Source organism: Melozone crissalis, unplaced genomic scaffold, assembly GCF_028551555.1.
Source record: "Melozone crissalis strain CALT ecotype California unplaced genomic scaffold, PUWL_Pcris_2 ptg000002l_1, whole genome shotgun sequence".
Taxonomy (NCBI): domain Eukaryota; kingdom Metazoa; phylum Chordata; class Aves; order Passeriformes; family Passerellidae; genus Melozone; species Melozone crissalis.
Window position 1 is genome coordinate 7,376,621 of NW_026535780.1, and position 23,072 is coordinate 7,399,692.

Below are 23,072 nucleotides of genomic sequence, written 5' to 3' on the forward strand. Positions count from 1 at the left end.
AAGTCATCTGTTCCTCTACAAGCGCGATACAAACAGCGTCTGAGATTTACTGTGTTTCCAGCAGATCATGTTCTACCAAGCAAGTCCAACTTCTCCTTAAGTGTGACCAATCTCTCCTGCTAAGTCTGACACCTGTCCCATTCCCAAGTGCATCTTAGAATGGTAACTTTATTTCTTATAAAGGCACAAAGACTGTCAGAGGCAGCCTGAGGCTTAAGGTGGTAAGAAGAATTGGGAAAAGGCTCTGCCTATTCCCACCTGCAGACATCCCCTAATCCATGATATTTTAGTAATTCTAGACACACTGTTCATAAATTTAGTGAATGCCATTAATGGACATGCATGTCCCATCCTTGTGATTTGAAGAAAGCAAGATGGTCCTAAACAATAAAATATAACTGGCATGGGTAACCATGGAGCTGTGCTTTAGACTGATTAGCTTATCAAGCTCCCTTGTGCTTTCCTGACCCTTCAAACTGAAGACTGCTATTACAGCCCATCAAAGAGAAAGAATATTCTCCTGAAATTACCAAACTACCAAGTTTTTTGCACAGCTATGGGGATTTGATCAGTGTTTCCTGGTTTCAGTAATAGTTACACAACAGCTCCCACATAAGCACTTACTTGGAGCTGCTCTGGTGCAAAGTGGGAAATCTGCTAGGGCTTGCTGGGTTGTTTTGTTTTCTTTAGGTTTGTCAAGAGTTTTTTAACATTTTCCTGCATTATGTCAGGGAGTTTTTCAGATCCCATCTTGGTTATAACAGGAAAGGGCAAACCTTAATAAATCCTTTTGACTTCTATATTCATACCCACAGTACAACACTCTTCAGTGCATTTAGTCAGGTTATTCAACAGGCCAGTATCTTGGTTCCTCCATCTCAGACACTGAGATGAGGAAGGTCCTGAGGCTTCTACACTTTTTACAACAAATGCGAAAATGGACTTCACAGACTGGCTTTCAATCCATATTTCTTCATTGCTGATTTTAAGCCTCAAGTATTTGCAGACAGAGGTATTTGGTGTACAGAGTGAAGCATAAAGCAAAGGCTGCATTCCTATTCAGAGAGAAAAGATATTCCTAATAAGAGAGAAAAAAATGTTTTGTGCCTCTTCCTGCCTGTCAGAAAAAAAAAATAGTAAAACTGCATAAAAGAAAACAGTTGGGAAATAAGCATTACTGGATAAATAAATTCAGAAGAAGAAGAAAAGAAAATAAACCCTTTTTGTGTAAGTAATGCAAACTGGGGTTTTTTTCCCTCATTTTTTATATCTGCTGAAACCAACCCTGATGCAATACATTGAAAACCTCCCTGTTTTTCTCAGCCCATAGATAAAATGTGCCTTCAGTAGTGACTTGCAACAGGAACCTCATCTGTTGCAAACACTTTGAGCCTTCCTTATTTCTCAGAGAGGAAGTATGTGGCCTGTTTGGCAAATGCTGCTCTACATGACAGCGTGAACTTCACAACATTCTCATTCGACCGGCTGCTCCTCCACTTGATCAGCTAAACCTTGCTGGCAGCCTGAGAGCAGTGCTATGACTACGGCTTTTCTCAGGAACACTGCAACCTGGAATGCCATGCCCAGCATTTAAAGGTAATCACTGCTGTGATATATTTTACATTAGCTGCGTACGAGACCAAATGTTTCCATTTTATTTATATACAGGGGTGTTCTATTTCATTAACAATGACAGGATTCAGACCAGGGATTTCAAGTACCACCAAAGGCAGAAATAGAAGAGTCTGCCTTGATCCTTTTCATAAGGAGTGCTACTAAAGATAGACAGGACAAGGAGTATTTCTACTGAAACCTAAGAGTAAGACAGATGCTCAAAACCTTATGCTAAAGCAAACTGCATTTCACTGTAACCAAAATATGAGCCCACAGATTAGTGGGCTTTTTATTCAAAGTGTTAGAAGTGTGGATAGTGTGGTATTTCTGTGTTGTTTCATGTTTGCATGTGTCTCTGAATTACTTTGATGAGATTATTATGTTATTCTTTCTAAGTGCAAAGGTACAACTGCCTCAAAGCTGGAAGGATGTTCATTTTGATTAATGATAAATTAAGGAAAATACACCAAAAAATTTATACACTTTCTGAAATCTAAGTTGTTTTCCTTTTTCTTTTCACACATGAAAAATAACAGGATGCCAGTGCTTTCATTTTCAAGCTAAATGAGATTCAGACATTACCTGTGAACTTTATTGAGAATTAAATTTTAAGACCTTGGCAATATAGATGTGAATATCAGGAAAGGAAAATGAAATACGGTATAGCATCTCAGGAATGATAAATGTTCTAATTTTACTAGTCTATGGTATTCCTCGTAGGAGGGCTTTATTCATGTGCTTATCTTGCCTTTTTATTCCTCTTATTACTTCCATTTCTTTATATTAACTAATTCTCAATAATATTAAATATAGCTTTTTCAAAGTTCTCACCAAGGAGCATAATTTCACATGTTCCATGCTATTTAACTGCTGCAGAAGCACGTTTTCTCAGAGAACAAATTCTGCAAGAGGAAGTTATTGCTACATGTGCTGCACACAGGAACGGAAGGGGAAAATTGTACCACAGGTTTTGGGGTCACACGATGTAGGTCAGTGGGATTCCAGTCTTGACAGGTGAAGAATTCATATCTGCTGAGAGTTCTGATAAATAGGGCACAGACCAGGTCTGAGACTGCAGATATTTCCTCATGTTCCTTCTGGCAGCAAAGATCCCTAAGCCCCAACAGCTGTGTGTGCAAACAGCCCTGTGACCACCCTTCCCTGACATGATGTGCACAAGTGGAAAGGAGAGAGGAGGAAGGACCAGTGCTTGGAACACTGCAAATGTGATCTTAAAGTTAAAACCAAATTTTCATGCAAGCCTGAGGAGGTGGCTGGTGAGCAGGGGAGCTGCAGGTAGATTTCGGTTCCCAGCGGTCTTGGGGTAGATAAGACAGAGTGAATTTAGAGTCTAGCATTTCTCTTTAGTTCTTCCTACATCACCCTCAGTGAATTATTTCCTTTGGATCTGGCATAATTATCTGCTCCTGTGAAGGAAGGATGGCACCTCTACTTGTACCCCAAACTCTGTCATCAAGTTTAGATATAAGGAACAAAGTTTTTACAATGAGGACAGTGAAACACAGGTTGCCCAGAGAGGTGCTGGATGCCCCATCCTTGTAAACATTCAAAGCCAGGTTGGACAGGGCTCTGAGCAACCTGATCTAGTTGCAAATGTCCATGGAGAGAGAGCTGGACTAGGTGGCCTTTAAATCTCCCTTCCAACCCAAATTATTCTATGATTCAATAAGGTCAAGTGAGATGAAATGGCTGTAGCAAATTTGCTATTTCAGAAGATTATAATCTATAAAACTGTTACTGTTCTTCTATCGATTTCAATGAAAAGAATTGGTTCATGACATTTTTAAAGCTTCCAGTAAGTCTAGTTTTGCAGAGTGTCTCAAAGTTTCAGAAAACCACAAAAGAATTTATCATACAGCGATGGAATGGATTTGTAATGTGCAGACAATAACTCGAGAGCAAAGCACACCATTGTTTTAGAAATGTGGCTAATTTGTACATTCTTACTCCAGAAACTGTGATACTACTTTGTACATTCTTACTCTAGTGACATGCCATTGCTAGCAAACAAGTAGAAACACTTTTTGCCTCCCTATTTCAAACAAAATTTCCATGTCCCATTTTCAATATCTAAACATTGAGTCATACCTCAGAACATTCACTCCACCACCTTTGACTGGACTATGGGAACCTTTACTCTGTCCATATGCACAATGACAAATAGCATTAGTAGTAAAATCTAGTCTGATGTCTCTTTTTCCTTTTAGTCACTTTGGCTAAGTGAATTAACAGCAAGAGTCAGAGCTTTTAATTTTTTTGTTTTCACTGAGCACTCCTGCTCTGAATCTGAAGAGCATCTTGAACTCTCTGTCCCTTTGAGGACTTTATGCTACCATGGTAGTGACAATAAGAGAGCACAGAAAATGCAATGAGAAACGAAAAAGCGACACGTGAATGATGGCAAAGCCCGAGACATCACTGCTCCTCACTGCACTGAAAGCACTTTATAACCTTTGCATTTTCCACAAGCCAGATTATTCCACATCTAAAGCAGCAGCAGGGAGCTGACATTGTGCCCTGATGACCAGAGGTCCTTTGAGAACAATGCCTGGTATGGCAGAAGGAAACCAGGCTGTGCTCTGCAAAAATACAAAGTAGGAACTTCCCTGTTGTCCAGTATTTAATGCCTCAGTGGTTTAATTGCAAATGATGTATAAGCAACCCTGCAGAAACACTTCAGGTATTTCTAAAGCAGCATTTAGAGTTTAGATCCTTAAACATCATCTAGAAAAATCTAAGTGCCTTGGTGAAATGTGCCGTGCTTTTAGAAAGATTGAAAGCCTGAAGTAAAATTTTCAGAAGTTTTTCCACCACACAGAAATACTACATATCTCTTTCCAAAAAGATTCAGGCATACCTGAAATTAGGAGGAGGAAAAAGGCCACTGGTCACAAGCCTGACACTTGTAGGATGACTTGCTCTCCAAGCCTCAAATAACAAAACCCAGCATAAAATGGCATTTAGAGGTAGGACTTTTTTTTTCCCCCACACACTTTTGGGACACAAAATTCAAGCAATTCTCATCTAAATATCAACTGCATGTGTCAAAATTATAGATGGACATAAGATATTTATGCTGTCATTCTTGCCATCTACCTGGAATTGTCAACATTTTCGATAACTGCAGCTTAGATTCTATACACTGAGCAAGATTTGAGCCCCTCTTCTAAATTACTGCAAAAATGCATCTACCAGAGCACAGAGCTCAGCAGAGTTTATCAGCCCAGGTATTTATCTCACTCTCTTGGCTGACATTTTCAGCCCTGTTGAGCTCTCTATTGCTGTGCCCAGGAAATTTTTCTGGCTGATTTGAAGATGAGCCATGAACATCTATAATATCTGTAGCCAAAATACTGGCTGCACTACTCCTATGGGTTTACCTCTTGTTCTTTATGGGATACAAGTAAGAAAAATGTTCAACAACTTAAAATTGGGTCTTGCAGAAAAATACCCGTAATTAGATCAGAAAATTATGATCTTGAAAGCAGACATTGCCTGACAAAGTGAATTCTGGTTTCAGGTTTAGAAATTTAGGTGCATTTACATGCAGAAAGATTTTTTTGTTTTGCTTTCTATAAAGAGACCTATTTTTAAAACGTGAATACGCAAGTAGTTTATTTAAATTGAAGGGCGCTGTTTTATTCAGCTTCTAGACTTCTCCTATCAGGCAACACATTTTTGTTCTTGTGAAAGTAGGTTTCAGATGCTTGTCAGAAAGACACTGGCACAGCTGCACCCTCCAGATGTGCCACAAGCCAGTTTCTGAGTGCATAAAGTGAAGGGGCAATGTTCCATTTGGCCAATGAAATAGAGAATTCTAGCAAAGAGCCTTTGGGAACAGCACTAAGAAGCTTGGAAAGCAGATGAGGTGGAGTCAAACTGTGCACTACCATCTGTTCTAGCACTGAGCTCCTTGCATTTGGTAAGGGATGAATTTTCTTTCCTTTGAATGGCATTTTATTTTGTAGGATAAAATTCTGTCTTCCTAAACTGTCTGTAAGATGTTAAAAATTTACTGTATTAATCAACATACTGAAATTCTGCCAATCTTATTCTGAAAGACAATTAGCAATAAAGTCTTGCTGATGTCCGTGGTTCTACTTCTCAGGTTGGATATCTCTCCACCTGACCCTCATCAGGCTCTAGCATGTGTAAGTGAAGAGCAGCACACCAAAGTCAGTAATCATCTTTGAAATATTTAAGCTAGAAAAGGCCACAAGATGCAGAATACTCACACAATGCTGCTAGAGCTCCTGTTATCATTTTCACAGGGCAACGGACAGAAATACATTCTTAAAAAATAATTACCCATCAGCTGGTGGTATTTTTTCTTTAATGAATAGTTTTTAAATAGATATGGCTTTTTGTTTTCTGCCTCTGAAAATATACCATAGCATGAAACACCTTCCACATTCAAAATATTTATCCCTCTGTACTCTGTCAGAGAGAATTAGGATGGCTGCAGCAAAGCTGTGAGAAAGAACTGCTCTTCTCACACTATTTAGTACCACAATTGTCTGATACTGTTTCTTGCATATCCACCAAAACTTTTTAATGCAGGCATCTGAAGAATTTTCACTGGCTGGCTTTATGCAGGAGGACTGATTTGAAATCAAGCATTTTTTTAGGCAAGGTGTTACTTTAAAAAAAATTGCCCACATTTGCTGAGGGCAAAATTGCGTCAGAAAAAAGCCCAAACGTACCAAACTGTGTTCTTTGTGATCAGTAGTAAACTAGAAAAATATACACACAGTGCTGAAAACCAGGGACATAATTCTAATTAGATCCTTTGCAGCCTCAGTACCCTAAATGCTGAAAAAATATTTTGTATATGAAATGCCCATATGGGCACAGCTCTGCTGCTACTTCCTATTGTGCTGAGGTACTGGTAATGGAAACTTTTACTACATCATGTTCTTCTGAGCAACTTCCCTAGCTGCGGTTTTCTGCTATTCCCCTGATAAAAGCACCAAAGTGGTGAGAGTTTAGCAAGTATGTAAAACTCTTGCATGAATTTGACACCAGAGTTCTCAAAAGCAAAACTGTATGAAATTGGAGACGCCCAAACGAGGTCATTTCTCATTTGCTGGCACAGCAGGTGTTATTGTGATGTTAAATTTCAATGTCTGCTTTGATTTAGTTCCGAAGAACTCTGACGGAATTAGCAAGCACAATGGGAAATGCTGTGAAAGCTCCAAGAGCATCTGAGGAAACAAACACGCTGAGCCAAACGGGTAAGAGCTCATTTCACTCATTTCACTCATTTCATTCCTTCAGGAGAAAGAGCAGCTCGCGGTACGCGACAGACTCAGCCATGTGTCGCTCCTCAGCCGCCTGACAGGAGCAGGCGAGTGCATGGCTGCTGTGGCAGAAGGAGGGCATCCACCAGACACTGATTATATTTAGCTATGTTTTAGCTCATTTTCCAAGAAGCACTTTAATTAAAAACCCCAAATGTTAAACGTATTATTTGCTGGTGCTCCTTGAAAGATGTTCCTTCCAAATCAGAAAGCACCGAAACACCACTTCAGAAACCAGGAATGCTGTGTTTTAACATAATTGCATGTGATATTTTATACAAATTTATCCTTGAAATTTGGGGTTCCTTCATTTAAGGTTAAAAGCTTTAATGATGTATTGCATTGAACCTTATGTCCATCCACTGTCAGATAATTGCATTAGCAGTAGCACACAGCCAACCTGTCACCAGATTTATCCATAAAGGCTAGAGAGGAATACAAGTTACGCAGGGCAAGCTGCCAAAGGAGAATATAACACATCTGCCCTCTGCATCCACATGTGAATAAATCAGGTTGCAAATCCCTCCCTGCCACCTCTGTAGGCTGGTAGAGGTCATGCATTGGAGGGGGAAAGGAAGAGGGATTTGGTGATCAGCTACTACAAACTGTGAGTGAGTGGGTGGAGAGCCAGTAGTGCCTCAGCCCTCCTGGTGCACTAATACAGGCAGCTGGCACTAGAGCTGCAAGAAATCACTCCCCATAGCTGAAGAGGAGAAAGCAGTTGGTTTTTTTTTTCCTTTGTGTTTGGGGTGGGCTTTTTAAGTAGGTTTGTTTGTTTGTGTTTTGTTGTATTGTGATTTTGGTTTTTTTCCATCAAAGATTTTCCGATTGGGCTGCTCATTATTATAAGGATAGGGAATCAGCCTGGTTTGATTTTTGCTGCAAGGAAACCCAGCCCTGCTCTTAGTATGGTTATGAACTCACCGAGATGTGCAGCCTTGCAGCCCTAGATCCTAACATAGAACATAGCAGAGACCAAAAACTACTCAGCAAATTGCTAATTTTTTTTTCAATGTTTTTGGGGTTTTTTTTTTGTGAAGAAAAGTGCCTTATGCTGATATTCCCAACAACTGTTGACACAAATACCACATATGAACACCAAAACAGAGACATGCATTCACTCAAAGCAGGACCTTGGTGATGAGCAGGCCATAGCTGTGACCAAGTTTGTCCTAGCCCTGCATGTGCTAAAAGTCAGGATTTAGCAGGGCTAAAAACAACTGCAACCCTTTCTATAATGGAAATATAACATATCCCTAAAACACACCTCTGCAAACATTGATAGCACAGTGGTTACAATGGGGAAATATCTATTTAGGAATTCAGGACTCAGTCTACTGGAACTTTCCTACACATCTAGCACATCTACAAAGGGGTTGTTATCCTGCCTGAGCACCTGCTGCCACCCGGGGAGAGAACAAATCTCCTGTAGTTGCAGTGGCACCTGACAAGGCTGGAGGGATGTTTCAGACACTCTCACAGTTAAAATGGCACCAGACACCCATGTTTAATCATCCAAAGGCAGGGGGGTGTCACAAAAAAGATCAGTGATGGAACACCTCTCCTATGAGAAAAGGTTGAGAGAGTTAGGGTTATTCAGCCTGGAGAAGAGAAGGCTTCAGGAGATCTTGTTGCACTTCTCAATGTTTAAAGAGGGCTTATAAGAAAGATAGGGATGCACTTTTCAGTAGGGCTTACTGTGATACAACAAAGGATAATGGTTTTAAGCTAAGATAGGATAGATTTAGACTAGAGATAAGGAAAAAAAAATTCTTATAATAGGTGTGGTGCAATACTAGACCAGGTTGCCCACAATGGTTGTAGATGCCCCATCTCCAGGAACTTTCAAGGTCAGGATGGTTGGAGCTCTGAGCAACTTGATCCAGTTGAAGATGTCCCCACTCACTTCAGAGGGTTGGGCTAGATGACCTTTAAAGGTCCCTTCCAACTCAAACTACTCCATGACTCTAGGATTTATCAGCCTGAGTAGCTCTTTGGATCCATCCATCTCTTAGTCTGGATCAAACCAGTATCTTTCATAATGGCTTAGATGTTGCTAATGAAACTTGGGAATACAAACACCAGTACTGTCATCCAAATCCAATGAAAAAATGAACCTGGTACCAAAGTGTGTGTTGGGGTTCATCCAGTGGGTTTGTATCTGTTTGCCTTCCTGAGCAGATCAAACTCCAAATCATATCACAAACCAAAGATTTCCACCAGGCCAGGAACAGACTTCATTTAGCTGAGGTGAAGGATCCAATCCATGGACTTTCAATAGTTGAAATAGTTGTTAGGAGAAGTAGGTTTGTCACTGGCTCATTTCAGGGAGACTGAATAAAATGAAGGACTGAAACAGAAGGGAAAGAATGAAAGAGTTTCCAATAAAAAGGGGGAAGAAAATAGATAACTGCAGTCTGCAGACATGGTCTGCAGGGTTCACCAGACCCCTATGAGCCCCCTGTGTTCTGAAAGCAAAACCTTGTGCTTTGCTCAGCACCAGTGTGCCAGTCTTGGCCCTGAGAAAGGGAACAGTGTATAAGCTGCATTTCCCAAGCAGGATTTGGAACCCAAAGATAACTGCACCCCAAATGCTCACACACTGACAGGCATTCCTGACACAACCCAGGGACTGATGACAGAGTGAGCAGAGCAGCAAGGGGTCATCAAGGGTTGTGAGCCTCTCTCTGTCCTCTTTTGGGACCCTGAATCAAGGGTTAATCCTTTTGGGCTGCACCTGCACAAATCTCAGTTCCCAAGCTGGCTGGTTTAGATCTAGCTTGGGTACCAAAGTGTAACTCCACAGCCACAACTTGAGGTGCTGCACAGTTTCCCAGATGAGTGCCCTCCTTCCCCCTCTCTGGTGCAGCCCTGCCATAAATCATAATATTTCTGCTGGCCAGTAAAGCTGGATGATGCATGGAGCTGAACTCCAAAGAGTTCATTCCCACTCCAGATATGGACCATGTCAGTGCCCAGCACAGCAGATTTTTGAGGGCAATGACCTGGATCTGGATGCTCTGCCTATGCTCTAATAATGCTTCATTCTCCATTCCCAATGAATAATTTGAAGGATACAATATTCAGTCTCACACTATGCAAGACATGTGGGTGTGAAGACATCTAAAATTAGCATGTATTTCACATTCATTTCCTATTCCTAAAAAAACCACCCAGAATTAACACCTGATGCAGTGGAAACGGTTGTGCTTCGATCTTTCCACTCTAACTTTTGGGTTGTTCCATTGCAAATGTAACCTCCACTTGCCCTGTGGAGGAGAGTTGGTGTTAGATAAACTCAAGCAAATCTTTTTTCTTTTACATCTTGAAAGTGTGGGGAGATCATCAGATGAAATCTATTAGATCACTGTGAAATTTAGGAGTGGAGAAAGCGTGTAATTTGTTTCGTTCCTGTTTCCAGGCTTTTGTGTTTGTAAGGAGCTGGCATAGGTTCTGTGAAATGTTGTGCAGCGTGGTGGAGCATTTTGCATGACCAAAAAACCCAGTGAGGTTTGACTTTAATACCAATCAAAATGAAGAAAAGAAGGAGGGGGCTCACTCCTTTCATTTCACTTTAATATAACTTTATGTAATTCAAGAGGTAACATTTGCATGGATGTGGAAAATAACACTCTGATATATTCCTTCCTTTTCAGAACTAAAAATTACATGCAAAATTGAAACAAAAATTAATATAAATATGAAAGTGTAAGCAAAGTAAGACAGGTCTTGCTAGAGTAGACAAAAAGTCACCTTCCCCATAGTGCATAATGAAATGCAAATGACAGTGCACAAGGAAGGGGAGCAGAAAAGCACTTGTTTTCCACTCTTTCACCATGGAAGCAGAATATTTTTAAATAAACAGCATAATTTTTTTAAAAAGCAATGCTAAAGGCATTAAGCTAAAAATAACTATATTCAATGTAGCATTACATTATGTTTTATAACCTATAACGAGAAATTAAGTGATGGAACTTTATCCTCATTTTGCTATTATGCTCATTTGCTATTTTTAAAATGCATCTTCTGGCCCATATTTCTTCTAGTAGTCCTGGGTAAAGATTTTGTTTTGTCAAGAAAGACTCAGTGCCAATGCTTAGGTGTTATTAGCCTCAGGTAGTAAGTAGCTTCAGAGACAGGAAGGTGCCACTCAATCTTCTGTGCAGAACAAGGCAGCCATCAAAGACTTAGCACAGAATTTCTTCAATAGGGTTGAACTAAGTGCCTAACAAGTTATATTTGACTAATCACAGTGGTTGGCTGTGCTGAACTAGTCCTGTTTAATTCAGTGACACTAATCAACTAAGAAAATCATGGCAATGTCGATATTAAACACGCTCTCAAAATAATCATAAAATGGTTTAGGTTGGAAGGGATCTTAAAGATCATCTAATACCACTCTCACTGGCATTAGCAGGGATGCCATCCACTAGATGAAGTTGCTCAGACCCCATCCAACCTGGCCTTGAACGCTTCCAGGGATGGGGCATCCATAACTTCTCTGGGTATCCTGCTGAGTTTCTTTCCTTCATGTTTCTTTCAGCCTTTTACCATTATCTTTGTGAGTTGTTTCTAAGGCCCTGAGACACATAGCTAAAAACACAGAGCATTCATTCAGGTATTGCACCTAGCTTTCCCTCAAAAGCTGTCTTCCTTAAAGAGAACTTGGCAAAAAATCCATATTAAATGAGAAAAAAACTAACAGGATACAGAAGTGTTTCTATCTCTCTATCTAATTTCTTTCTGTCCTACCCTGAATTCACAACCATATTTGCACATGTTGGGCTGCACAGAGTGGGAAGAATGGAGATCAAACAACATCTGCAAATGTAGTGCTAGATGGTACTCCTAAGGACCAGGGTGCTGATCCTGGTGGAGGCAGAGGGAAGCTCTGTCTCCCTGTGAGACCATGGAGGGTACTGAGACGTGCAGAGGGGGAAACTGCTTCCAAGAGAAATGCAGACAGTGAATGGCACCATCCCTCTTGCCAGGACTTGTGACAAAGAGTTCAAAACACCCTGACACATTTCTGAACCTCCCAGCTGCCAGCATTTACCAAGCACCACAGATTCCAGCAGGATGAGGAGCATTTCACATTTGATGATCCCAGTCTTGTGTATAGTGCTCTACCCCTCAGAAACCCAGAAAACTCAGCATGTCCTACACAGGGTGCAAGTCCCAGATTCATCCCAGCTGATGTATAAGGTCTTCTCATCTGTTGGCTGACCTCAGCTCTGCAAATTGCCATTTTACAATGGTTTCATCTAAAACACCTCTGTGCCTGTTTTCTGTCACTGAAGTTCTTGCACATCTCCATGCAATGCTGAGAACAAAGTGTGCTGGCAGATCATTAAGCTCCTTTAAAAAGTTATGGAAATTGGCAATAATGGCTACACTTTCATTGACCCTGATCTAAACTACCATTGAAAACTATCAGTGGCGTAAAATTATGAAACAATTCAACATGCATCTTCCTTGTCTTAAATTTAATGATACAAAACTGTAGCTGGAGCCAATTAGAGACAGTGGCATTAATCAAACTGGGTTACTTCCTAATACTCTAAATAATTACTAATTTTTTAGTTTCAAGCTGAGTATGTCCTTTAAATATGGTAATTGCTAGAAAAAGTGGTCTAAATTTAGTTGCTTACAATTAACCACATGACTTTTCATTTCTAGTATCTTCAAAGTCCTCTTATAAATCTATAGGTTCTTCTTCAGCTCCTTGTTTATTAATTGACATTCAGAGACTTTTTCCCCATTTGACCTACTACATAAAATCTATAACACTTAAAGAAAAATCCATTTATGTCTCAGAGCACTACGTTTGTTTTAAGTGACCTTTTATTTCTTCTTTCACAGGTCAGGAGAGTGACTTCCTTGCTGTTCTCTATGACTATCCTTCAGCAGACATAAGTCAACCTATATTTCATGTAGGGGAAAAGCTACGTGTGCTATCAGAGTAAGTTGATCAATTTATTTCTAAATTAGGTTTTATTACAACTGAAGTAAAGCTCTGTTTTTATGCACCTGGCCCAAACTGGATGCAATTCAGCAAAATGAACTGAGTTCAGAATTTTCAGGGAAGGATGTTTAGCCATAGTGTAAATTTCCATGTAGTTTAAGAATTTGGGATTACATATTTTTTATACATTTATCTTAGGTTTCTCAAGCTGGATTCAGACTCTATTCTAAAATAAAACTCAGAACAATTTTCTTTGAAAAGCAATTGTAAGAAAGTATTCCCCAAATGTAATGGAAAACAGAGTAAGAGCCAAAATAGTTTGAATCACATAGAAAATGAAAATCACCCTGAATTTATTTATGTCAAGTGTGTCTATAATTTTCTCTCTCACCCTTTTTAACCTAACAACTCCATTATTATTATGTCTTAGAATTTCATCCCTATTTGAGGCAAATGTAAAAAAAAAACTTTTAAAAAGGGGAGGGGGTGTTTTTCTGTTTTTTAAACAATTCTGCATTTTCTTAGTGAGGGAAAAATGACAGATTTCTCAGTCAGTTCCACTCAAAAAATTTAGGAGCCCCAGAAGTACACAGGCTTTGGAGAACTAGTTCAGACTGACCTTAACCTTAGTGCAGTATTGCCAGACACAAGAATGAGCATGTGTACAAAAACCAGAAGAAAGCAGCCCTGATGTTCCCCTAGGCACAGCTTGCAGCAGCACACAGTGACCGCTTGGAAGTTACTCAGCCCCACAGCCACTACTTGCACTGCTAAAAATGAAATGAAAAGTTTCATTTTTGCAGCTGGTCCAGCAGATGGATTCAATGGGAGACCAGATAATTGATAGCAGAGGAATCCTTGGAGGACTTCTAAAATAATTTTTAAAACTCTCAACCAGATAGTGAAATGGCTGGAGGAGAGAAATACTCAAGAGAAGCATCACGGATGGCTGATGAATTCTCAGACTCTTCTCCAGGCCACCATGACCTGCAGTGGCCTTTGTCAGCCACAAGATACAGGCTTAGAGGGCCTTTGGTCTGACCCAGAATGGCTGCACTTATGTTCTGCTAACACAGTGCTTTCTCTTCCTCCACCCAAGACTCAGACAATACCACCAGATAAATCTTCTGCTGATGGAGAGCTCCTCTAAACCAGGGGGATTCTCTCTGCCTGCTTCTAGCAATGTAAACCTTGCTGCAGTTTGCAGAACATACATGACATGGTACAACAACTGCTTTAGCTTGGAAATTCCAGCTCAAAGCCTCAATCTCAGGTTTCATCAGCTACAGGCCCTCACACACCACAGGGCTGCCTATGCCCACATCAATGGGAATTATATGTGTGGCATATTATATGTACACATGTGCTGCAAAGCAAAATCTACTGCAGGAACAACTTCTAAAAGAATAGGCTTTGGCAGCAGAAGGTTTTGATATGTTTGTCTGTTGTGCAGTGAACAAGGGCTTCTCCTGATGGATAAATTACATCCAGAGCAAGCCTTGATGGGAACTTTCCTCTTATTTTGAATCATGAACTTGTTCACAGATAACAAGACAGTCCAAAGCTCTATGCAAACCACAGTGTCCTGATGAAGGACCTGCTCTCCCCTGCTGGGGTACATGCTGATGTCAGCCTCTTCCTCTTGCCTGAAGCCTCTTCCTGCTCATAAGCTGTAATTCTTTTTCCAAGATCATTCAAAGAACTAAAAGACAGTAAAAAAGGAGCTGTGACCAGAGCACAAGTGGTGAAGAGTCACCACAGAGGAGTCAGCACAAGCAGCAGCTTTTCAGTTGCTTTTATAACAGCAGCTTTTCAGCCTTCTACCAAAGTAATGATCTGTAGTGGCAATCAGCCCCAGCAATCCTGCCAGGAACAGGACACATGGCACCTCCATGGGAAATGCAATTCCTCACAGATATTTGTGACTGCTCTGGGTTGGCAGATTTATGTAAGCACCACTGGCACAGATTCTCACTCTCCACACTGGTCAGGCACCTTTCATTACCAGATGAACTGCATTTGGCTGGCAATAATCAAACCAAATGTCCTCCAAGACTGACCTCAATATACATAATTTCTGTAGCTCCTGCAGCAGGAGAGATGAGCTGCTTTGGGATTTTAAATCATCATAGGGATTTTTCAGGGTTAGTAATATTAAAGTTTGGGAGGAGAGAGATGACAAATCTCTCAGTTTTGAGTTTGGTTTTTTTTTCATATTGCAATTCTTAGTTCTGTCTAGGAGAATTCTGGGGAAAAAGGACTAAAATTCTTATAGATAAATTCATTTCATCTGGAAACCCAAATCCAAAACTTCCCCTTTTTCCCTCAGCACAGACATTCTAGACCATGGTCCCAGAAGCTATAACTCAAGACATTTAACCTAAGTGATTTCAACTCAGCTGTTCTGACACACACTGAGAGTCAGATCTGCAGTGTAGACATTATTTTGGGAGCATTTATATGAACATCCACAAAACCAGCATTTAAACAAGACACAATTCCCTGGATTCAAACTCCTAAAGTGAAGGTGCAAAGAACCCAAGAGTCATCAGGGTCATTGCACTAAAGAATTCTTGTACCAAGAATTTTCACAGGGATCCTTTGCAGCATCCCTGTGAAAATTCTTGGTACCCTTTGTTTCTGAAGGGATTCAAGAGTAAAAGCCAGAATTCAGTATAACAGCAATAACTTAAGACATAGTGGGGGAAATGGATATGCCTGCAGCTTCAGCTACAAGGTCTATTTGATTTGAGTCTGCTCTGCAGCTCATGGAAGACAACGAAAAGAGCAAACCACAAAGCAGGTTCAGTTGGACTCACAGCCTGTTCCCAAGCTGACAGGCTCCATTTCCCAGATCCTCTATCCTGGTGTTACAGGGCTGTTCAGACACAACACTCTCAGCTGTAAACTGAATATCTTGGACACCAGTACAAGTCTAGCTGTGGGAAGGCAGAGCACAGCATGGTTTAACCACGGAGTATTTATCCTTCTCCTTTCAACTGCAGAAAAATATTTTATTACTTACGTAATTTAAATGGAACAATGTAGCTCATTTCTGTGTCCACATTTAATTCTCAAGAAGGTTTAGAAATGGAACTACTCTAAATGAAACCAAACAGGGTTCCTTTCTGAATACACAGTTTCAGAAGCACACACAGAAGGTTGCAGGCTAATTTGTGTAACTTCACTAACTTCCAAATGATGAGAAGCTCTGAAAATACATCTGAAAATATCCCTTCTCTTGCTTTTACACAGTGAAGGAGGCTGGTGGAGAGTCCATTCCCTTACAACAGGTCGAGAAAATTATATTCCAGGAAAATATGTAGCAAAGGTTTATCATGGGTAAGTAAATGCATTTCTATAGTCTTTCATCACCAAATTTTTACATATCCTCCTCTGATTACTCTGAGTCATAGTCCAAATAATGCCAATAGTGACTTGGCAGACAGAAATTTTATTTATTGAGTCTAAAAGACATCTTTTGAAAACTGAGAACTTAAATCCACTTACAAATTTAGACTAAGTAAAAAGGAAAATCCTTCTTTTAAATGCTGGAAAGAGCCAAAACCACCTCAAATCACATATAAGATATTAAATATGCATCTGTTGCATGGACTGATCTCTAACTTAAAGACATTGATGAAGAGAGCCTATTTAGAATGGATTTTAATATTTACATAGAGTAAAATTTTAGCTAGGTTTGCTCATGGAAAACAGGCCAAAAAGAACAAATAGAAGTGCTAATAAGTCATTCAAGAATGTAAACTTTCTCACTGGATGAGCTAAGGAAATTTCAGACATTTCTTGTTGCCATAGACACCACTCAGGGGGAAAAAAAAAACCAACAACAAAAAGCCAAAAAACCCCATTAAAGCACAGACTGAAAAGCTTTCTGGCAAATGTTTTAATACCTGTTTAATTTTAAGGATATGAACTGTTAATGTCACTGTAAACTATGCAAGTGCTTCAAATTTAACATGCTTTTAACATCCTCCTGAAACAGCGATGCTTTCCCAAAGGCAGGGCACAGATGTGCGGTAATGGAAGCCACTGTCTGAAACTTCAGTGACAACAGGCTGGATCAAACACATAAGAACAGCTTAAAAATATAATTCCATTCTATTCCATAAGTCTAGAAGAGCTGAGCAAACCCAGGTGGATAGTGAGACACTGTGAGTGCTGTGGCAAAACACGGCACTGCACCAAGTTATGGTGGAAATTTGTAGGACTAATTCCACATTCCCTTATCCACAAATGGCTGGACTGTTCCCTAGAAGAAGCAAAATAATTCTAACTTATTTGGGGTTTATTTATGACACAATTTGGGTTTAACAAAAGTGGTTTAAATGAAAAAGAGAGATTTAACTAATGCCACAGACGTCATCAATATACCACATGAATCTGTACCCAGAAATACAGATCAAAGCAGCCCCAAAAGTTTTGTTTTCCCTAATAAGTCCAAATCTTATTACTTTCCTCTTAACCTCACAAAGGTTAATGGAACTCAAAACCAGCAAAATTTTCTCCATAAACTGGGGAAATATCCCTGAATATAGATGAGAGAATAACTATAGAAAGCCACAGTGTTATTTTTGCAGTCACTTTTCCTGGCTAATGCAGCACATTCACAGCCACATGCTGCTCACTGTTTCACTGGTGTCCAAATTTCAGAATTTGTTTTTTCCTGCTTCACAGCTGGTTATTTGAAGGGCTGGGAAGAGAAAAAGCAGAGGAACTTCTACAGCTGCCCAACACCAAGGTCGGCTCCTTCATGATCAGAGAGAGTGAAACTAGGAAAGGTGAGACAATACAGATATTTTCCCTCTTGATCTCAGGCAGAAACAGTTTTACAGTTCTTTAATTCACTCCCTGTCCTGCTTCATATGGATCAGACCAAAACCAGAAAAGGCATATAATGGGAAGGTGAAGGCACCCAGTGCAGTGTGCCAGCCTTTACCAGTCACCTGGAGCAGGGTTATTGATGGCCATGGAAAGTTCCACAGGAATCAGCACAAACAAGACACAGTTGTTTAAACACAATTATTTACTTTGGTTGCATGCAAACCTGATGAGACAGTGGGACTTTCAATGAAGGAAAAGTCACAATTTTGCCTTTGTCCACAAAGGATTGATTCAAGAAGGTGTAAAATGCACACCAAGTACTAGGGGCTGATGGATAAGTGTTTACTATATAAAAAAGGGAGGTCTTTTATTTATTTTTAAAAATGACTGGCCTTCAATTTTATTTTCTTTCTTTTTACATGGGAATTATACTATACCAACTTTATACTTTTATTTTCTTCAATGGGGACATAGAAACAGAATCATAGAATGTCCTGTCTTGGAAGGGACTTACAGGGATCACTGAGTTCTGCCCCTGGCCCTGCACAGGACCACTCCAAGAATACCACCATGTGCCTGAGAGCATTGTCCAAGCCCTTCTTGCACTCTGTCGGGCTGGTGCTGCGACCACTCCCCTGGGGAGATAGTTCCAGGGCCCAAAAATCCTCTGGGAGAAAAACCTTTTCCTGCTATTCAACCTAAACCTCCCCTGACACAACTTCAGACCACGGCCTCAGGTCCTGCCACTGGTCACCAGAGACAAGAGATCAGGGTCTGCCCCTCTGCTGCCCCTGCTGAGGATGCTGAACACATTTAGCAATAGGGGCTCCCCTTAGTCTGCTCTTCTTCAGATTGAACAAATCTCCCAAGTGCAACATGCTGTCTTCCTTTTCTGAAGCACCAGAACACATTCTAATATCATGATACTACAGATAAAAGGGAATGACACATCATCTCTTCTGACCTCTTGCATACCACAGGCCAATTACCTTCTTAACATCTATACTAAATTCAAAGAAATTTAGGATTGGTATTTAGTCCTTGCCAGTAAATGCTGCAGAACAGTTCTAAACAAAGAAACAGAAAAATCCAAGTGGTCATCTCCTGCCATGACTGCATTACCAGGTCTCAGCTACTGCTTTACTCAAAGCTGTACATAGAAGAGTACCAGCCTGGGAGTCTGATCTCCCTATTCAGTGGAGGGCAAACAACTCTGTGAAGGCCTATTTCCTTCATGGCATTTCAAAAGATCCCATGCCAAGGTCATGTTATATTTATGTATATCTATAAAGTATAATAAAAAATACAAGGGGGCCACTTAGGTTTTTTCAGCCATTTCTGAGATGTTTTGAGTAATGGCACCACATCTTACAGATGCTCTATTCTGCTACAGACACCCAAGCAGCCCTACTTTGGTGTAATTAGTTCTTCTCTCTCTCCAGGGTTATATTCCTTGTCAGTGAGGCACAGGCAGGTGAAACATTACAGGATCTTCCGCCTCCCCAATAACTGGTATTACATCTCTCCACGACAAACCTTCCAGTGCCTTGAAGACCTTGTCAATCACTACTCAGGTAAAAATGAGTGTAGAAAAAACAAATTTTCCACTGGCAACTGTAAAACTATCTATCAAATCCAGAACAAGAAGTTTTGCTTATGTCCAAGACTTGCAAATATTGCCACAAAACAAGGAATGGAAAAAGTTTTGGTTTATACATTTTACTTCATTTTTCATCCTAAATTAAAATATGCTGCCCTTAACAGTATAACTGAAATCAATACAAGAACTCAGCTAAATAAGGCCAGATGGGCTCTGTCTGCATTGGTGTTTTGTAGGATATTGTATAGTCATGCTAATAACACTGTTTGAACCAAACACCAGGGTCTAGGGGTTCTCTAAAGAATTTCCAATTGCAGTTTGGAGGTCAGCACAGGTCAGGGATGCCCAGACTCTCTATGAGCACAGCTAAAGCCAAAGTGTGAGCATACAAAAATGTTCAGCTGTACAGAAGCCATGTACCTGTAGATCTGGGTTCCAGAGACAGATTGCAACTCCTGGCTGACTCTGTTTGCCAACATGAAGATGTCTGCCATTCATTTATTTGCCATTTAGGCAGGCAGATAGCTTCAGGGCATGCAACACCAGGTTTCTATTCACATTTTCCTAAAGAACCATTACAGCACACAACCTTATCTGTAGTAGAAAATTTTCAGAAACATTGTAAGCTACTTCCCTATCACTTTAGCAGAAGTGCATGGCAGGAATTTATCAGCAGAGCTTATATCAAGAGGCTCAAGCTGTTAGCTCAATTGCAGAGTCAGTGACACTGTTACTAATGTCAGTCCAGTGGATGACACTTTTTCAATGACAGTTTTCCAGATTTATGGGAATTTACCCATATCAGAAAGGTATCAGAAAGGTACCTTGACAAACAATACAGTTAAGTGGCTGCAGTTACTATGCATCATAATGAGAGTGTTCTAAAATGAGGAAAGAAATTGCAAAGAACAAATTGCCTAAAAGTTACAAGAGAACAATAGATTCTGTTCTTTAACAAGCAATGGGTACTCTGTAATTTTAAAAGTGTGAAGATTCCATTCCTAAGTATTTCACAGGTAAAAGAAAAAGTATGATGGCCAAAGAGTACACTAAGGAGATTAGTGATTCACATTTAAAACAAGCAAATGAAACTTTCAAGTCCAATGACATAAAGATAGTAAGAATTTGGACAGTAGATACACGTGTATTTACATGTTAGCTAGTTGACACCTTTCACTATTTAGAAAGAAGGAAACAATTGTAGCCTAAAATCTGGGCTGGGGCAGAACCCAAAACTTGTAACAACTAACATTTTCACTTGGGTTATAGGTGTAAGAGGAGACATAGTTAGATTTAGGTCTCCTCCTTCCCTCACCATAAGAAGATACAAAATCTCACTCTGAAATAAGACTCAGAGTTGTAGAATACCAGCATTTAGTCATCATGTTCTCTATTTGGGCAGAAGAATATCTGTGATGTTACTAACGGAGCAAGAAGGTAGAGCACAGAAACATTGATTAAGGTAATCTGTGAACCCCAATTCATTCCACAGTCGTATTCCACAGAAGAGTGGGTGTGCACACAATCCAATCTGACCTTTTCTACCCTCAGTTTGCATGGTTGAGACAATAGGAAGCAAAGCAGAACTCACTGAAGGCTCAGAAAAAGTGGGTTTATTTTCTATTGTCACAACATTCTTTCTAGTCTTTGAGCAAGTCACATTGTCTTTCTGTGTCTCAGTTCCTCACTTGTACTGTATAAAATATGCCAAATGAAAAATTAAAAGGCAAAGGTATGAGGAAAGGAAAAATTAAGCCTGTGTTACTGTATCCTTACTGAGAACACAACTTTTGACTGCTGCTGCTGAGTCCAAAACTATTTATTTGAACATGCAACAGGGAAAGAAAACAGTAAGCAAAGATTAACTGTCTGTGTGTTCATTTTCTGTTCAGAAGTTGCTGATGGTCTCTGCTGTGTCCTTACAACACCCTGTCTCACCCAGTGCACTAACAACAACACTGAGATGAATCCAGTTCCTCCTGTGGTGATGAGGAATAAAAATTTCAACTGGAGAAACATTCACAGGTACCACATACAGCACAGGCTGCCAGAAACAACAGGGCTGCTCCCAGCCATGTGTATACTTGTGCTTGCAACACAGAACACATAGCTATTTATTTCCTTCTAAAGGAAATTAAAAAAGCAGTTTTAAAGTTTGGACAATCTGACATCAAGCTAACCCATGAAAACTGAATGCCCAGCTCTCTAACTGATAATCTAGGTTTTAACTTTGAAAGAAGTATTGTTAGCATTCAATAATTTTTCCTATCCAGCTATCCATGTGTTCAGTCCCTTTGGGACTCCTGAGTCCTTTCACCATGGGGGAGGAGTGAGAGCTGGGCCATAAAGCCCAGTGACATCCATCACTGCTGATCCACCCCTCTGATGTGCAGGGCAGAAGTGGCTCCCCTCTCTTCCCACACCCAGGGAACAGCACAGGTGTAATGAACACATCGTCCAAGAATAAACCCTTCCTGTTGTGTCTCTCTTGACACACAGCCCAATTCATGAGATTTCTAATATCACAACTGCCACAAGAGAAAGTAGGTCAGGTTTCAGAAGCTGGGGAAACAGCCACCCTCAGAAACAAAAGCACTTTTTACTTTTGAAGGGTAAATTTCCCTTCACTACTCTTCTTCACAAAACATTCATGTGCTTATGAAGGCAAGAAAATTTTGTGCAGTATTGAGGTCATTTTTCCGACAGATTAAGAAGAGAATATAGATGATACTTCCTTTTCAAGTGCCAAAAAATATTTATATATTACTGTTGTACTGTTTTTTCGAGAAATGCTAAGCAACAGAAATGCTCGGTGATTTATGAGGCAGAAATGTTTTTATACAACAAAAATAACATTATTAGGTTTAACAACTGTTAATATTATCCCAAGAGGCTCAGTCCAAGTAGCTGAAATGGTAACAAAATTCTGTTCTTTTAAAGGCTGGAGATGACTGAAGATACCAAAAGCACCCTGGCAGCAATAGATGACTCTTGCCTCAGCTATGGCCTGAGGGAAAGCATTGCTTCCTACCTCTCCCTAACTGAGGATGACAACACTTCTTTTGCAAGTGCCAGAAAGAAGAAATCCCAATCTCTCATATACACAGGGAACAAACATAAGAATGCCCTTCCCTTGCCACCTAGATACTATGATAACTAAATACAAGACAAGCAGGAAAGAGCCACAGACTGACGAGTTAGGACAGAAACCAGAGCATCCTGTCCTTCAACAGCTGGGAAATATAATCTGCTAAGCTGGTGACCAAACACCAGCAGTTCTTCTGCATTTCCTCTTCTGAAGACCTTCTCAAGGTGCTATCCCAGCCATGGCATATGCTGGGAATGTCCCCAGTGCACCAGAACTGGTTCACAAGCAGGATGAACTGATAGACTCAAAGTCAAAAGCCAAGTGGTGCAGGTGACTCTTCAGCATTGTACAGAGGTGACTGCAGAGGGAAGAACTAACTGCAGCTCAAGAACTTAAATTAAGTCTGACTCTAGTGTTCTCCACAAGGCTGAAAACCTGCTTTGCAGAACCTATGTACACTGAAAAAAGGAGCATTTTTCTTCTCAAGATAGACTTATCCATTGCCATTGAGAATGGATCAGAGAGACATCAATAACCCCAAGAAAGTATCTAACATCTAGCATCCAAGAAACACCTGATTATAGTGACTCCATACTTTTCTTTTAGGAGAGAAAATTAAAATCACTGACTTTACAAGAAGCA

General features: G+C 40.2%; 2 protein-coding genes across 2 annotated transcripts in view; one reads left to right on the forward strand and one right to left on the reverse strand.

Annotated features, from left to right (window-relative positions):
- The window catches only part of TG (thyroglobulin), a 148,927-nt gene that overhangs the window by 37,137 nt on the left and 88,718 nt on the right, over nt 1–23,072 (reverse strand). The gene's annotated exons all lie outside the window — the stretch shown is intronic.
- SLA (Src like adaptor) lies at nt 1,438–22,559 on the forward strand. The gene is made up of 8 exons (XM_054273396.1): nt 1,438–1,596; nt 6,776–6,869; nt 12,798–12,897; nt 16,156–16,242; nt 17,596–17,699; nt 19,185–19,316; nt 21,235–21,367; nt 22,283–22,559. The coding sequence occupies exons 2-8, from the start codon at nt 6,809–6,811 to the stop codon at nt 22,500–22,502; spliced, it is 837 nt and encodes a 278-aa protein (XP_054129371.1). The 5' UTR covers nt 1,438–1,596; nt 6,776–6,808; the 3' UTR covers nt 22,503–22,559.

What these genes read in the sequence shown, in the direction of transcription:
- SLA (XM_054273396.1), top strand. Translation starts at nt 6,809, where the DNA reads ATGGGAAATGCTGTGAAAGCTCCAAGAGCATCTGAGGAAACAAACACG. An exon ending in AGAGAGTGAAACTAGGAAAG is followed by an intron (nt 17,700 to 19,184) that starts GTGAGACAATAC and finishes CTCTCTCTCCAG; the next exon opens with GGTTATATTCCTTGTCAGTG. An exon ending in CCTTGTCAATCACTACTCAG is followed by an intron (nt 19,317 to 21,234) that starts GTAAAAATGAGT and finishes TTTTCTGTTCAG; the next exon opens with AAGTTGCTGATGGTCTCTGC.